We start from the raw sequence: 16609 nt of genomic DNA, 5'->3' as shown, positions 1-16609 counted from the left end.
ATTCTTTAGCAATGACATCTACTTCTGGTTTGGCTAGGTCTACAATCAAGAGTGGAATCTGGCTTCCTCCCAAAGCAGCGGTGATGAACCCCTGTGAATACTATTTTGGACAGATGGACCCTGAGGGGTTCACGCTATAAAACAAAAATATCTGAGGTCAATTCCAAACCGAGTCCACCAGGGCTGACTTTATAGAGGGCCCTTGAAGACAGAGCCACAGGCTTATGCTTCACATTCCTCAAACATATGTTGCTGTAGCCCATCATGGATCTAAATCAAAAGAAAATTAGAAAAAGACTTTTCAAGAAAGCTTTTAAGATCCAAATCAAACCCAAGGTTTCATTTTAGTCTTTGACTGAAAAAAAAAAAGAAAACATGTCACCCACACATTTATCTTTCATTCCTGATTCTGTGAAAAGGCTTCAGAAGACCAACGTTAGTGTATGTCCAACCTAGGCGCTCACTGCTTGGTGCTCAGGGCTTTTTCAGAAGGTGGAATTAATTCAATTCATTTTTGAGGGATCAGTAGGGCTCATTTCCTCTGGATGCATTTCTTGTTCCCCGAGAATGTCCATTGTTTCCTCTGATCTTCGCACCAGTTCTCTGAGATGGGCAGGCCAGGCCAACCCTCTCCATTTACTGATGAACTTATTAGCCAGCGACGTGCCAAGTGCTCACGGTAAGTACAGCTGTGAGGCCAGAACCAAATGCTCAAGTCCAGAACATCAATTTTCTATGCAGAAGTATCAGAAAGATGTGATTGTTAATTTATTAACAAAGCCATTGATCTGAATGTATGGATGATATAATCCCCTTGGAGACTGGTCAACATTAAATCTAGACCGAAATTGAGAGTTCACTTGCAAACAAACAATGGCCACAGACTTGCCCTTCACTTGTTTTAAACTACTAAACACCTGTTTGACCCTCTCAAGGAAACTTTTTTTCTGGTGGACAGAGAAAGGAACTTAAAAATCCAGTTACCATGAGAGTGACATGAGGGAAAGCTGCTAGAATTTTGTAAGCCAAGGGAAAAAAGAAAGAATTCCCAAGGAAGTTACTAGGAAATGCACATAATACTTGTATTACCTTTAAGATTTTAAATGTAAGAAACAAAGATCATACCATTTATTTTTCCCTAAATGGCTTATAAACATTAAGTGACTATACTATCTAAACTGAAACTGAATGGTTAAGGTGACTTACCTTTAAAATATACTTAATTCCTCTTTATGAAGACTGCTTTAAGTCTAGCAAAAGAGATTCATCATCATCTACTTTTACCTGGGGTTTAAAAGTAACTTTTAAAGGCTCAGGGGTTGGGGTTGCCCGTCCTTCATCGGAAGGATACACCACCTTGGCCTCCTCGCGGTCTGTTTCACTGAGCTCGCCAGCGTAGAAATCACTGATGGGGCCCAGAGACTCGCTCCTGGCAATGATGTCCACACCCATTTCCTTGGCCTCTCCAGAACCTTCGGTCCCCGCTCGACCTTTAGCTTTCCGAAGGCTGCGCACCTTAAAAGCTTCCTTCGAGGGAGCCGCATTAGAAATAGATTTCTTAAATTTTTCCCCTGACTGCTTCAGCCTCTCTCCCGACTGCCTCAGCCTCTCTCCCGACTGCCTTAGCCTCTCTCTCCTCTCCGGGGTCACTATTCTAGTTCTAATTCTGTTGACCCTCTTGTCAAGGCTCTGCCGTGTCTTCTGCATGTTTTCTTTGGAAAATGCCTTCTTGATATTATCAATGTGCTCCTTGCCTGACTTTTTAAGCTTATCGGATCTGCTTTCTTCAATGTAATATTCTTCATCTGAAGACAGATCTATTGGGGGATCAAAGACATCTTCATTGTCTTCCTCCTGATCCTCAGTTAGGTTTTTGTCTTTAACAACAGACAGGGATGTTGGGCACTGAATGTCCTCCTGAAGGAGAGGAAAAGAAAGCATGTTAGAGACCAGTTCTTACACCTTCTGCTGTATCGTGAAACCTCCTCCCAGGTTGTTTATCCTCTGCCCGCTCCTTCAAAGTTGGTATTTCTCCAGTTTCTCTTTCTGTGGCCCTCGTTCTTCTTCATTTCCAAGCCCACCCTTGAACAACCTTATCCACTCCTCTGCCTTCAGACCCAATTGTAAGCAAGTTCACAAATACTTTCTCTCTACCTCTCCCCTCCTCCTGAGGTGAAGAAACATTTTTAAATAACAGACAGACTTCTCCACCTATATGGAACACAACATGTCCATAACTCAAGGACCACCCATCATCCTCCCCACAGCCACTTCACTTACTGGACCTCTCAGCACCAACACCCACCCATGTGCTGGCTACAAACCTCAGAATCATCATCCCGAATATTTCCTCTCTTTACCCTCCCACTGCTCACAGAGCACTATCAATAATACTGCTTAATAACTCATCCCTTCTCTCCTCCTTCCTCCTTGCCTCTATCAAGGTCTTAATTCAGGTCCTCATCACCTGAGGCCTGCATCTGTGTGAGACATCTACCTCCAAAACGTCACCTGAGCATTTCCTGAGAAATACTTCTAAAAGCATAGCTCCGATCACATCCTTTCTCTGCACTGAAACTTGTCAAAACTCACCAACACTCAAAGGACAGCATCCAAACCCTTTACCAGGATGAGAAGGCTCTTTGGTGTGAGCTAAGCACTTCCCCACAACTCCAGTCCAGCAACATCCACCACTCTCAAGTCCTCGAACACATAGGAAAACATTGCATACGTGGTTCTTGCTACCTTAAGTGCCCCTTCACCTCTTTTCAGCTTTGTAAAAAATATCTTTCTTTAAGAACAGATTCAAATGTCCCCAACTTCCCCAAGAGGATACATAACATTTCCAGTTTACATCAAAATGACACGTGCATACCTGTATTTATTTATCACAGTTTGAATTGAATTGGAACTCTACTTATTTATAAATGTCTCCCTGAGGCTTTCACTTCATGGAATTTCATGAAGCAAAGATGTGACTTATGTTTTATGCCCAGTATGACCGTTGGATCAAACAAGAGGCTATGTCTTCATCCAACGAATAATAACTAAGCACCTACCATGCACAGTGAATGTTCTAGGAAGTGAGAACAACCTCCTGTGGAAAAATAACTAGAGTAAAAGAGCTTATAGTTTTGGAGAGAAATAAGCAAGTTAAATATAAGGAATGTTGGATGGTGTTAAGTGTTAAGAGGCGAATATAAAGCAGGGAGTGGGGAAATACAGTGACTGGGAGGATGCTCCGAAAGGCCTCACTAATAAGTGCTATCCTGCCTAGATGTGCAGGTAATGCGTCTTATCTGGGAGGGGAGGAGAAACAGCAAGGTGGGTGGAGTGGTTGGAGCAGAGTGATCAAGGGCCAAGAAGAGGAGTCGAGAGAGGGCAAGAGAGGTAGCAGGAGGGCCAGATCATGTAGGGCTCGGTATCCAGTAATGAGGACCCTGGCTCTTACTTCCGGTGTGAAAGAAAGCCTTTGAAAGAGGTTTGAGGAGAGTAGTGACATGATTTGACTCATGTTGAAAAAGGATCGCTCTGTTGAAAGCAGGCTAATGGGGGCCAGATAAGAAGCAGGGAGAACAGCTGGAGACCACGGGTAAGTCAAGTGAGAGCTGGACCGGAGTGTTGGTAGAGGTGGTGGTGAGAAGTAGTCTGATTCCCAGTCCACTTTGAAGGTAGGAGCCAATAGGGTTTGCTGCGAGATTTGGATGTGAAGTGTTAGACAGTGTCAGTGATAATTCTCAAGTACGTGGTCTAAGCAACTAAAGGATATACATGTCATTAAATGAGATGACAAAGACGGCAGGGGGACGAGACTAGAGGGGAAGGATGGGATCTGAACAGGACAATTCTGAGATGCCCCCTGGAAATCCAAGCAGAGATGCTGAGGAAGCAGCTAGGTATGCAAGTCTGGAGTTCAGAAGGGAGGTCTGCACTACAGATAAAATCTAGGAGGCATTAACATAAAGATTAAATTAGAAATCATGCAATTAGATTAAAGAGATCACCAAGACATTGTGTGAATGAGTCTACACTACATTGTGTTATTTGAACTCCTTGGGGCCAAAGTGTGTTTCAGAATTCAGAATTTTTCAGATTTGGGGAAAATAATATGATATATTGTATAACATTCCAAGTGAGATCTTGGGAAGAAACATTTTCATGGCAAAAAATATGAATATTCACCCTAAGGTGGGCTAAAGACTATAAACAGCCTCATGCTATTCAGGTCAGGTTTTGCCATCAAATGAGTTCAGGTCAAACTAGGTCTTGCTGCCAAATAAGTTATTAAAGAACTTAGAACTTTTTGGATTTTAGTGTTATATAGATAAATGGATTTTGGACAAGTAGATTAGAAGAGATGAGAAAACCAAAAGGAGAAATATCAGCCAGTGAGGCAGGAAGAAATCCAAGAGACAGGAGCACCTCCCAGAAGCTCGGGGAAAAGAAGTTTCAAGCAGAGAGGGAGGAACTGACCATCAAATGTATCAAAAGGAAAAGAATGAGAATTAAATTTAGGAACAGAGCTGACTCTGGTGACCTTGAGAAGCAGCCCAGAAACACAGTTGCAAAAGGAACCCAACTCCCTATTTAGGGATTATTTCTAAAACTCAACCAACAAAACTTGGAACATCACAAGACTTTCAACTGAACCCCTGCATTAAAATTTCTAAACAAAACTGTGCTCCTGCTTAATATCCAGATTAAATCTGTTCAAAAGAAAATGAATAAGCATGTAAGAAACACATTTACATATATTCCCATACCTATCAGCCTGATATCAAGAAGGTATCCCTAGAACCTTATTTCTTTGGATACGTATTTAAAATTAAATTCTTTGGCTACAGGATCAGAGAGGCTAGGAGCTTAAAAAAAAAAAAACGGCAGGGTGGGCATCTCATAGCTCTCTGATGAATCAGAAGCAGCAAAATGATTCCTCTGCTTTCCTGACACCTGCTCCAGGGAGTAGCTTCAGCAACACTGAGTGGGTTGGTAGGGCCTGAGAAGGTATAATTAGAAAAGGAAGGAGCCAAAAAAATAACTACTGCTTGGTAAGGGGAAAGCCCCCTCAAAATCCTGCTGTGAAATCACATATAACTTAACTCAGGAATCACATAGCCTTCTTCAACAGCACAACAAATTATACAAAAGCACACTTAAAAACAAAAGAAAACCGAGGTAGAGTCAGGGAAAGTACTTGTTATGTGGATGTATTTGTCGTAACTCCTGTGAGTCAGAGGTACCATGAGTCAGTGGTGAATACACTGTAATAATAATTGAAGTTTATAGGGCTGAATTATAGTTGATTTCCAAATACAATTATTATATATCTGTGTAAAAGTCCAGGTAAAAAAGATGATTTTTGTAAACAAAATTAGTACTTTGGGTCATAGTTGAACACCATAGTAATATCGCTAGGAAAATTTGGAACATATAGATATCTGAGACTTACCATTAGGCAAAGGTCAAATTTCTCACAGGGCAACCACATATCTCATTTACTAAGCAAAACTGTTAGAACATATTCCTGGCTTGTATTATGAGAAAGTCATCAAAGTGAAAGTACATTCAAAGAGAAATGACAATAGTATGAAAAATGGTGGATAATTTTTTTAATGCCAATGTCCAGGATTAGTTGAAAGCTCGGCCATACACAACTGTGGGAGATAAAGTACCAATAAAGATGGCCACCAAAAAGATATATCCAGGGAAAACTTTTTGAGGAAAGACCCAAATGGAAATGCACATTTCCTATAGCTGAATCACTCAGCTTCAAGTTAATTTTAGTAGGAGGGGCATTCTCAATATAACCATTTATACATATTAACTATGGGAATAAATTGTTAAGAATTTTAAGAATAATTGTGTGAATATAGTATTTTTCGGCAGCCGTCCGTCTCGAGAGACGATGGTGTAGCTTCTTAAGAGTCTATCTGCACCGCCGAGAATGGTTGTGCAGTCCGACTCGGGAGTGACACGGTATCTGTCTCCTCCCGTGTTGAATCGACATCTTGCGATGACACTAGGAAAATTAACCTAGCCTAAGGATAGAAAAACAGTGAGGGATACAGTAATAGATGTTCATTGAATGAGTATGGTGGGTATTACTCAAAATTATTAATTGATAATATATGATCTTAAGAACATGATGATCATTGGGCTACAGAATTCTTTTCCAACTCCTAGCTCAGGAATCAAAACTCTTCCCACCTAAACCCCTCTGCCTTTTCCTTCCTCTTGTTGCTTCACCCACATACCACCCACTTCTGATGGCTCCAATATAGTATAGTGTTCTAATATCTAATGAATTATCAAATCCAAGTTCAATGTCCATTATTATTTGCATTTATTTTTTCCTACAAGCTCTCCCATTGTAGCTGACTGCCTATTGACAAACTGCTGTTTATTCTGAGTAACTTAATTTCATGGAATCTTCATAGCACTCTTATCTTACAAGGAAAGAGATCTGGCCTAACTACAGCCTCTCAGCTGCTTTTTCATCCTATCTTCTATTTGTTCAAGTAACTGTGGGGGCTCAAAAAAGGGGGAAAATAGCAAGTTTCAGGGAATAAGAGGACAAATACAGAAACAACTTTAAAAAAAAAGAATTATGTCAATAGACAAATGAGTCAATTGGAACTTTTCAGGAACTTCTTTGCTCTCGCCCCTGTAAATCTTGATCAGTACCTGGTCCACTCCTGACACAAAGGTTCTCAGGAGAAATGCTAGATACTAAGACTGTCCACAGGCATGTCCCATGAAAGCAGAGGTTGATATGTACCTGTTACTGCTAATGTCCTTGGAAAGGGAACTGAAGAACAGATACCACATTCTCCAATACCAAATCTAGATCCCTGTTGCATACACTAACTACGGAACTGGATGCTGAGACCAAGGTGACTGATTTTTTTCAAATTTTTAAGTCTGGAGAAGAACTGCTAGGGACCTGGAAGGAAAGGGAAATGACATGGTCCAACCTATCTACCTTTGAAATAAGCAACACTTCTCTCTCCTCCCTACTCTTCTTCCTAAATATCCAACAGGCTCCTAAAAACAGATTCAAAATACTACTCTGTAACTTTATCAGTCCACAGAGGGCTATGGAGAATTGACTAATGTGTAAAGAATGCTGTGGGGGGTTGTGGCCCACATCCTTAGTATCTTACAAACATCTGCCTACATAATCCACTAGTTCCTCTTTCATTTCTTTTTTATTCTTCCAGGTTTTTCCCTAAGCATATGGGTATCCACCCATTTTAAGAATAGGGTAACAATGTACATATACACCAATGAGCATCTCTGCATGTATTACTGATTTTATACTTTGAACAACTTCTTTGACATGAATTTTTTAAGTTCTTAATACATACTAACAAAACTGCCCTCCAGAAATTGTGTACAAATTCATACTCCTACCAGAAGAATACTGAAGTGCTTGTTTTTTTCTACCCTTAAACTCTTGAGTATGTAATGTTTTAGTAGCTGCAAATATTTAAATAAGTGAGGTGGAATTCTGCTAATTTATTCTGTCATTTATGAACTGTTTGATAATGATTTCCCCATTTTTCTACCATGGGAGGAGAAGTCACTTTTTCCATTTGAATTGTAAAAATTTTTAAATATATTATGGATATTATACATTTACCACGAATATGGCCCTATTTTTAAAAATATAAGTTCAGCTGTAAGTACTATACAATGCCTCACAAAAACTATTATACTAAATCAGCTAAGTAAAATGACTTTGTAATTAAAGAATAACTTAGGTGACCCCTACACTTATATAACTATAGTAACAATAAGAAAAATAAGAATTGCCTGATTCATTACAAAATACAGTTTCTTATTATTGTGACTCATATATAAAAATTCCAATAGAGTATATTCTGAAAAACTTACATTTTATTGTTTAGGGCTTTCCTGTCTCTCTATAATAATTTAAAAAAAAAACACACATTGTGAGGCTACAGGTCCTCAGGGTCTTTCTTTACAAAACAGGGGTGTTTCACTAGAGGCTTCTTCGTATCTTCCACGTCTAACACTCTAAAGTCTATAAGAAGGCATCATGCTAATATGGCTAATATGCTGAAAGAGCTTTACCAATATTAAGTTTCAAAGGCAAGAAATAGCCTCAGCTATGGTCCACAGTTCATATTACATGCAATGGTTGAGAGGCTCAAAGTACTGACCTGATAGTATGTTAGGTAACACAGAAATGGTTTTATCCTGATACCTGCTGATACAAAATTCTACTACATGAACATATACAACAGTTAAGAGGCAATGCTGGAAAGTTCTGATAGGACTTGTTTGAAATTAAAGGAGGTGAGAGATTGCAGCAGTAATCAAGGTAAACTCAAGTGTAAGCTTACCTGGAATATTACCACACGGAATTTGTTTTTCTTCATTATTTCCTCTTGCTTAGTTTCAACTTTTGTAACATGAACTTGTTGCTTCTCCACCCGGGCCTTCACGTCTTTAATGTGAGCACTGACTTTTCGGGTTTTCTCAAACAACTTATTAATGACATAGCCTGTATTGCTCTGTGACTGTGAAAACTTCAACAGGTCAATCTGGACAGATTTTATAGCATTTCCCATGTCCCTGTGTCTCTCTTCTATTCTCTTCTGGCTTGCCTGCACACTGTCCACGATGGTGGCGACTTTGTCCAGCACGGTCACAATGGTAAGAGCAGCATCTTGGTCTTCATCTCCTGTCGTACCCGACAGGCGATTCTGGTGGATCTTATCAGCATTTGAAGCAGACCTATTATTGTGTTCCATTTTATTTATTTCTCAGTTAAAGATGGCCTACCACAATCAATTCTGGCAGTAAAAGCAAAGAGTTAGCTTGATAACAGGCAACAGGGGTGTTTAAAGGGTTGGAAGCCCCACCCCTGGAGACTGGTCAAGTATTTATAACTACAAATACCCATACGTGACTGCCTGCAATATGAGCCCTTGCAAAGAGCACTGGGGACTGTTCCAAACATGCTTACTGACTGACTAAGGCGCTCAAATAAGACTGTGTGGATAGAGGAGGAAAGCTTTTCTCAAAAAAGTTCACTGAAGCCACCATGTTACTAACATTAAACCTAGAAGCCAAATGACAAAAAAAGCGAACTCCAAATGTTGGGTGAAGCGTTTGCTGTTAGGTAATTCCCAGCAGCATTTGTAAAAAAGCAGAGGGGAATTTTGAGCTAAAATTTGTTTTTTCTATTAATTTCACATATGAATTGCACTGACATATCAATATCAAAGAATGTAGTAAATAAACACACCAGAGGCCATATAGTGAAAACATTATATTATAACATGCTTTTCCAAATCAAATATTAAAATTAATATTCAATTTTGAACATATTCTTAAATTCTACATGCATACTTCTGAATATCTAAACTACACATTAAACAGCTGAATACATTCTATTCACACTTCAGATCTTGAAACACCAACAAACTATTAATATAGCTATTACTACAGGACAAATTTGGATAGAGGTCTTAGGTAATTTTTAAGCTCACTTTAAGAGCACCAATCATTAACAATTATTTTTGCATTTTATTCACAAACACTGAAACAATTTATGTTAAAACAAATATTTTCCTTAAAAATTAATGTGTATTAAAGTAGTTTAACTGAGAGAGTAGGCTTTATTCCAATCTGTTTGTTAAACAGACTGTCTTCACAATATCTAAATCTACTTTTCAGTGATCTGTTCCATCATTGCTACCAGATACTTTTTGAATTATCAGAATTATTTTTTCAAAGAGAGGAATAATCAAATTCCAGTCCATACATCTTATAAATGTTTTACACCTAACACACATAGCTTTACACTTCATGCGATTGGCAGTGTCTAAAAAAATCAGTTACTAAATTCCAAAACATTTAAATGCCTATTTAAACACAGTGTCTTCTAAAATTTTTTTTGTAAGAAAAGTAATCTGTAAACATCTTTACCATTAGTTCATGCTTGGTCATTGTGGAAGAAGTGGGTATGACTTTAGAACCATTTGTGAAGTGGTCCACCTTTGCAAAAATATTACATTCCATGGGTAAAGAACAAGTCTTAAGAGTTACCATGTGGTACAAATTTATGAAATCAATTTTTGTATTTAAAAACATAAAACAAATACTTCTAAACTTCAAAACTGTTATAGCTGAATATTCTAAATACGAGCCAACTGTACTACACTAAAAATGTCCAAAAATAAGGCCTCTGAAATAAATATTTCCATTCTTTAAAAAAAGACATAATAAATGTACATCACATGGTCAGTGTACATATAAAAGTCATTTTAAACCATTCTAGATGATGTATCTGAAGTAAAATGACCTAGGTTTTGCTTCTGTCGTCGTCCTCTATTGTTTTTAGGGCATTTTCTGTTAGGTTGAAAAAAGAAAAAAAAGAAAGGAAAATGTCATTTTGTTTAGGATTTTCAAATGTTTCCAGAGTAATGCACATTTCCCACAAAAAGCCGTAACACATGTCATCACATGGAAGGGAAACGGGGCGCTATTTGATGCAAGATAAGGTGAGGGCCAGCACGTCAAACTGCTATCCTCGCGACAAAGTTGGGAGGAGAGATGGTGAGATCCACGGTGCAGGTATGGACACAGAGAAATGCATTTCCGGAGCCTCTACTGCTGACTTGCAGCCCCAATAGCAACCCCCCAGCCACAGTGACTGGTAACATACAAACCTGAGACAGTAGAAAGCATCCTGGCTGATGTACCTTCCCTGAACACTGACACCCCCAAGAGGACAAGAACATCTTAGATGAAGGGCCAAATCAGGAAGAAATAGGCTTATTTAAGCTCTGATAGGCAGACATAGGAAATGCTAGAGATTTAACTCAAAAGAAGCTGTTCCACACCCCACTTGGGCAAACCGCAGAACCAGTAAAGAACAGCCGCGCTGGGGATAAGGAATATTCCTGACTCGCTCTCATTTTACCACTTGTTTCTCCACGGCGGTGTAAATCGCACTGTGTTGTAACTGTGTGTGTGCCTGTCTACCCGAATGCAAACATACAAGCTCTCACTGTGCTACGCAAAGTGGAATAAAGGGACCAGGATGAATTCTGGGGGTTTCGGGCTTGGGCTCTGCTAAAAGCTAGCTATGCAACCTTCTATTCCTATATGTAAAATTTTAGGAGTTGGACTAACCTCTAAAATCTCTGCCAGCAAGACATTTATAATCTAATGGAAAGTCTTACAACAATGAGTATACGCCTATACTAAAGTTGCATGTTTTTAGTCCATTTCAAGAGCACTGCTTTGCTTTGATATAAAGCCTCACGGTTAACACTTCCATTTTATATATTTTCACAAGTTTTATCTCACTAATCCTCATAAAAACACTTTGAGATAGTGCTGGGAATCATCTCTATTTCAGAAATGGGGGAACTGGTTGAGAAGTTAAGCAGCCCCTCTTTTAGCTATCACTAATTATCTATGACCTTGGAAAAGTTCCAACTTCCTGGGGCCGTGGCTTTTTTCATCTATAAAATAAGGGAGTTTGTCTAGGATGATGTTCATTCTGTCATTCTATGAGTCTCAAAACAAGAAAGAGATTCCAAGCATAAAAGAAGACAATTTTACTCATGCAGTCTTGATAAGCGGGTCAGCGGGAACATCCTTTTAAAGGAAGATTCCTCACAGTAAGACAGCCCCCATGGGATAATTGAACAGCTGTCCCATAATGGACTGCATGAGAGAGGCAGTCCTTAAAAATTCAAAGGAGAAAAGTACAAGTAATTACAATTATAAACCCAAGAGAGCAAGACATTCTAGGAGAGAAAACACCACAATAAAGAGAGAGGCTTCAAGGACAGATCTATGATAAATACAATGAAGATGACCTTTCAGTCATGGAGACCGAGGGCGGTAAAGATACAGTAACACAGTTAAAAATATACTGTGATGTCCAAGTGTCTGTGAAGGCAGCCAGTGGGTCTGGGGTATAAACCGGAGGGTATTAGCTTGAAAACTACCTGCCAGATAATTTTATAATAGTAGTTGAGGATTACAGCACACTCCGAACTGAAGCACAGAGCTGGATAAAAGGCTGGATTAGGATTTGTACAAGGGTTTAACTATCTCTCTGATCTTAGGTAAGGTACTTCCCATCCAGGGCTTCAGTTTCCTCATTTCCCAAGAATGAAGGGGTTGAACTCAAAGTTGCTTCCTGCTGACTCTGACATTCTTTGATGGTGCTATCACTGGGCCTCAAAATCTCCCCCTACCTTTACCTTACTCCTTTCTTTTACCTTCCAAATCAGTTAGTACTCTCTCCGTCCTTTATTCTAATAATGTCCTAAGTGGTCTTCCCCAACCTCACATTTTCTTTCCTCCGATGAATTTTGCAGAAGGCACTCAGATTAATTCTCTGAAAATGTTTTATACCAAATCTCTCCCCTATGCAAAACCCTGAACTGCTACAAAATCAAGTTGGAACCTTGTTCCCATGCAATGGCCATAGTTGGCAAATATATTTCCCATGATGACTCAACATGGACCCTCCTCTCAAGGGTTCAGTGGCAAGAGGGATGGTTTGGGAATCAGGCAGCACTCCATCAGTCCAGGCCCTTCCACTTACCGGTTTGGGTGACTAAAGGCAAATGCCTTAACCTTGGAGTCTACATTAAATGGCCACAGGCAGGCCTGCTGTTGCTGTTGCATGTTTGTTTGTTTCTTTAATCTTTCTGCTGTCATTATTTTTTATATCATTATGCCCCTACTTTAATCCACTGCCCAATTTTATACTCAGTAGTCTTTCCTAAAGACAGACCATCTTTTCTATAGAATAAAGTCCACTGACTTTAGTGCCTGGGTTTTATGAAAAATATCTGTTACTTAGAGACCACTTTTTAACAAATCATTTCTAGCTGTATCATTTCAGCTCCAGATGGCTAAGACTAGGCTTCCATCCAGACCTCGGATAAAAGAGTGATAAATCCTTTATGGACTGCCAATATCTGTACTTGATATGCACCAATCCCCTGCCCAGAATAATGCAGAAAAGTATGCAGGTGATGTTTATAAAACTTCTGAACCAAACTTTAAAGGAGGTGAGGGAGGGCTAATCAAGAAGAAAAGACATGAAACTGGGAAGCATAAAGACAATGTGAACTTGATTTGCTATGACTTTTCTCAGGTCCAGTTCAGTTCTGACTTAGATATTCCCACTCAGTGTGGAAAACACCTACTTTAAGCCAACTGCACTCTAAAGAGCCCTTTCATTTGGTGTTCAGTTACAATAAAGTCCAGTGGTTTTAGTTATAATACAGAAACTTAAAGTTTAGTATTTACGACTGTATTCCAGAAAATGAAGTTACATTAAGACAATAATAAGAAACGCAGTTTTCTTTAACCCCTGTTTTCTTCCTTTCTTGTTATATTTACTGTGAATAAAGTTTATTCTTAAGGCATAAAACACCTTGCAGTTCAGCAGGGCTTCAAAATTTTTGGCATGGCTCTCCTGTGCGTGTGCAGACCATTCTAAAAGTCTGCTACTACCATTATTGTCCCTGAATGCAGTGCTTAGACCCAACACACAGTTCTAAAATCCCTGAATTCCTTTACGCTACTGAACAGTCTTATGCTCCCTCTACCTGCAGCCCAGATAGACCTGAAACCCCAGGTATGAGTTCTCACCCATCTTCTGAAAAAGTAACCCAGGGAGAGGTCAGACCCATGTGGAAACGTCAGTGAACTGACCCTAGGATTCCCCCCCACCCCCAATAGACTGGTGGACTTAAAGCCCCTATCATTTTCAGGGTGCTTCAAGGTTCTTCTTTAATTTCATAGCTACCCACCTCTAATTTAGAGTTAGTATTTCTTTGGTTGTCACCTACCTTGTTATGCACATGACAATGGCTACTATAATGGCGATCTGTACAGCTCCAATAATTGCTGCAATGAGAACATGAGTGAGCTTTTGCCTACTTGGCACTACGTAGAGAATACTAAAGTCTGTCTTTTCACAGTGCTGTCCAGTGTAACCCGATTCACATCTGAAAAGGGGGGAAAAAGAATTCCTATGAGAATCACAAATTACCATAGTTTTAGGTTTTTTAAATTAAAAGATACAAAAAATGATAAATCTCAACAGGAACAGAAAATCAGGCACCTTCCTACCATTTGAAAAAAATACTGCCATTTTTCCTTAAACTTTTTCTGATATGTCTCTTTTACATAGTGCCTCTTCCCTATCATTACATCACATTAATTTTTAACATTGCTAAATAGCCTTTATTACCTTCATTTAAAAATACACATAATATTTCCTACAGCAACTACAGTATGGCTAACTTATCTATTCCTTGTCCTAAGACATATCAGTTATCTTTCAATTTTCACAATTATAAATTAGGTGTGGTAAACATCTTGGTGAATGTGTACTTTTCTATGCTAGTTTTATTCCTTATGCTAGATACTTAAAATGGGATTACTGAATAAATAGGTATAAACATTTACAGTTCTTTGAACACAGCACCAAATTATAGTCAAGACACTATTCAATGCACATAATATAATCATTTAAGGTGCAGACAGGAGATGAAAATAAGTTATTAATGACAGAAATGAAGACAGGTAGTCAAGCAAGTATTAATCTTAGAAATTACCTAATTTCAATTAAAAGTAAATATAAAGAAAACAACATGATGATGATGATAATATGACAGGGGAAAACATTTAAGATATTTAGCAGAAAATTCACAATTTTATCTGACAGAAGTAAAATGTATGAATTAGGCAGTCTTCAGTTGAAACTGATTAATAAAATATCTAAAGTAAAAAGACAGTGTATTTATTAATGTCCATGCTTCATTTTTTTAAAAAATCTTTTTAAATAAAGCACATATAACAACAAAGAAACCTAGCGGCAGGGATGAAACAGGGGAAGCCAGGGGTGATGTGAGTCCACAAATCCTGGCCCTGGGGTTCCTAGCCACCTACCAGAAGGTTTCACTTTGGGCTCTAAGCTTCTTAGCAGACAAAAACACAATAGTAGTAAGGGAGATATCTATACCATGGAATAGACTCAAGAGCCCAGAAATATACCCATGCATTTATGGTCAACTGGTTTTTGACAACGGTGCTAAAACAACTCAATAGGGAACTAGCAAATGATGCTGGGCAACTGGACATCCACATACACATAAATGAAGTTGAACCTCTTCTTCACAGCATCCAGAAAAATTTATTCAAAACAGATCACAGATCTAAATCTAAGAACTAAAACTATAAAAGTCTTAGGGAAGGAAAGGAAGTAAATCTTTATACCTTTATATTAGGCAATTACTTCTTAGCCGTGACAGCAAAAGCACAAGCATCAACAACAAAAATATTAAATTGGACTACAGTATATGAAAATTAAAATCTTTTGTGCATACGGACACTATCAAGAAAGTAAAAAGATAACCCATAGAAAGGGAGAAAATTTTTGCAAATTATCTGATAAGAGACTTACATCGAGAATGTATAAAAAACTGTAACAACATTAACAAAAAGACAAAACAATTATAAAATGGGCAAAAGATCTCAACAGACATTTCTCCAAATAAGATATACAAATGGGAAATAAATATATTAGTCTTTAGAGAAACACATATTAAAACCACAAAAAGATACCATTTCGTACCCATTAGAATGGTCAGAATCAAAAGCTCAGATAATAACAAAGTTGGCAAGGACACTGTAGAAAATGTAAAATGTTACAGCCACTTCTGAAAACAGTCTATGATTTCCTCAAAAAGTGATGTACAGAATTACCATTTGGCCCAGCAATGCCCGCCTAGGTATTTGCCTACATGGAATGAAAATATACGTCCACTCAAAACCTGCAAATAATTATTCAGGGCAGCATTATTCATAACAGCCAAAAAGTGGAAGCAATCCAAATATTCATCAACTGGTACGTGGATTAAAAAATGCACTATTATCCATTCAACAGAATTCATTCAGCCATAGAAAGGAACAACGTACTAATCCATGCTACAACATGGGTAAACCTTAAAAACATTATGCTAAGTGAAAGAAGCCAGACACAGAAAACTACATATTATATGAGTCCACTTAAATCAAATGCCCTAAACAGGTAAATCTAGAGACAAAATAGATGAGTGGTTGTCTAAGGCTGAAGAAAATGAAGAAATTTGGAAGTAACAGCTAAAGGGTATGGAGCTTCTTCTTGGGGTAAAGTTGATTGTGCTGATTGCAACACTATGCAACTATACTAAAAACCAATGGATTGTTTTTTAAAAAAATGAAACGAAAGTAGTAAAATCACTGACATCAAATACAGTCCCCACAAAGTAAAATCAAAACAGTTGTTCAAAAGAACCACAGTTGCTACTGTTATTAAATTCAAGGAAACTTGATCTCACTGGTCCTCATTTAAAAAAGGGCACCTTCTGATACAGAGGATATCATTCTCAACAATGCAGCTGCAATAAAATCAACAATATAATAAAATGCCATCGGAGTTTTTAAATAATGTCTTTCATGGTAAACTAATGGCCAAAAGTCAAAGCTCGGTAAAATATAAATGGTTCCATAGGGAGCTATAACAATGTCCTAGATATGCAGCTCCTAGACAGTT

The 16609-nt window shown here is 38.4% G+C and overlaps 2 protein-coding genes across 3 annotated transcripts in view; both read right to left on the bottom strand.

Annotated features, from left to right (window-relative positions):
- Nucleotides 1-358: 358 nt before the first annotated feature.
- Nucleotides 359-8881, bottom strand: CAVIN4 (caveolae associated protein 4). The gene is made up of 2 exons (XM_090274499.1): nt 8370-8881; nt 359-1917 (listed from the first exon to the last, which is right to left on the bottom strand). Exons 1-2 carry the CDS (start codon nt 8778-8780, stop codon nt 1231-1233), a joined length of 1098 nt encoding a protein of 365 aa, XP_090130625.1. The 5' UTR covers nt 8781-8881; the 3' UTR covers nt 359-1230.
- A 493-nt stretch (nt 8882-9374) lies between these two features.
- TMEFF1 (transmembrane protein with EGF like and two follistatin like domains 1) overlaps nt 9375-16609 on the bottom strand; it is a 121864-nt gene continuing 114629 nt past the window's right edge. For both annotated transcript variants that reach the window (XM_090274498.1, XM_090274497.1), the window contains 2 exons: nt 13860-14018; nt 9375-10383 (listed from right to left, as the gene is read on the bottom strand). In XM_090274498.1, coding sequence (XP_090130624.1) covers nt 10299-10383; nt 13860-14018 — 244 coding nt within the window. In that variant the 3' untranslated portion in view covers nt 9375-10298. The remainder of the gene's footprint in view (nt 10384-13859; nt 14019-16609) is intronic.

This window comes from Furipterus horrens, unplaced genomic scaffold (genome assembly GCF_987537825.1).
Source record: "Furipterus horrens unplaced genomic scaffold, mFurHor1.1.pri manual_scaffold_4, whole genome shotgun sequence".
Lineage (NCBI taxonomy): Eukaryota > Metazoa > Chordata > Mammalia > Chiroptera > Furipteridae > Furipterus > Furipterus horrens.
The sequence above is the reverse complement of the archived record's forward strand: the minus strand, read 5'-3'. Positions and strand labels throughout refer to the sequence as shown.

Bases quoted from the DNA above. Each gene is read 5' to 3' on its own strand.
- CAVIN4 (XM_090274499.1), bottom strand. From the start codon at position 8,780: ATGGAACACAATAATAGGTCTGCTTCAAATGCTGATAAGATCCACCAG. The intron at 1,918-8,369 runs GTAAGCTTACAC...CCTCTCCTTCAG, and splicing joins TCCGTGTGGTAATATTCCAG to GAGGACATTCAGTGCCCAAC.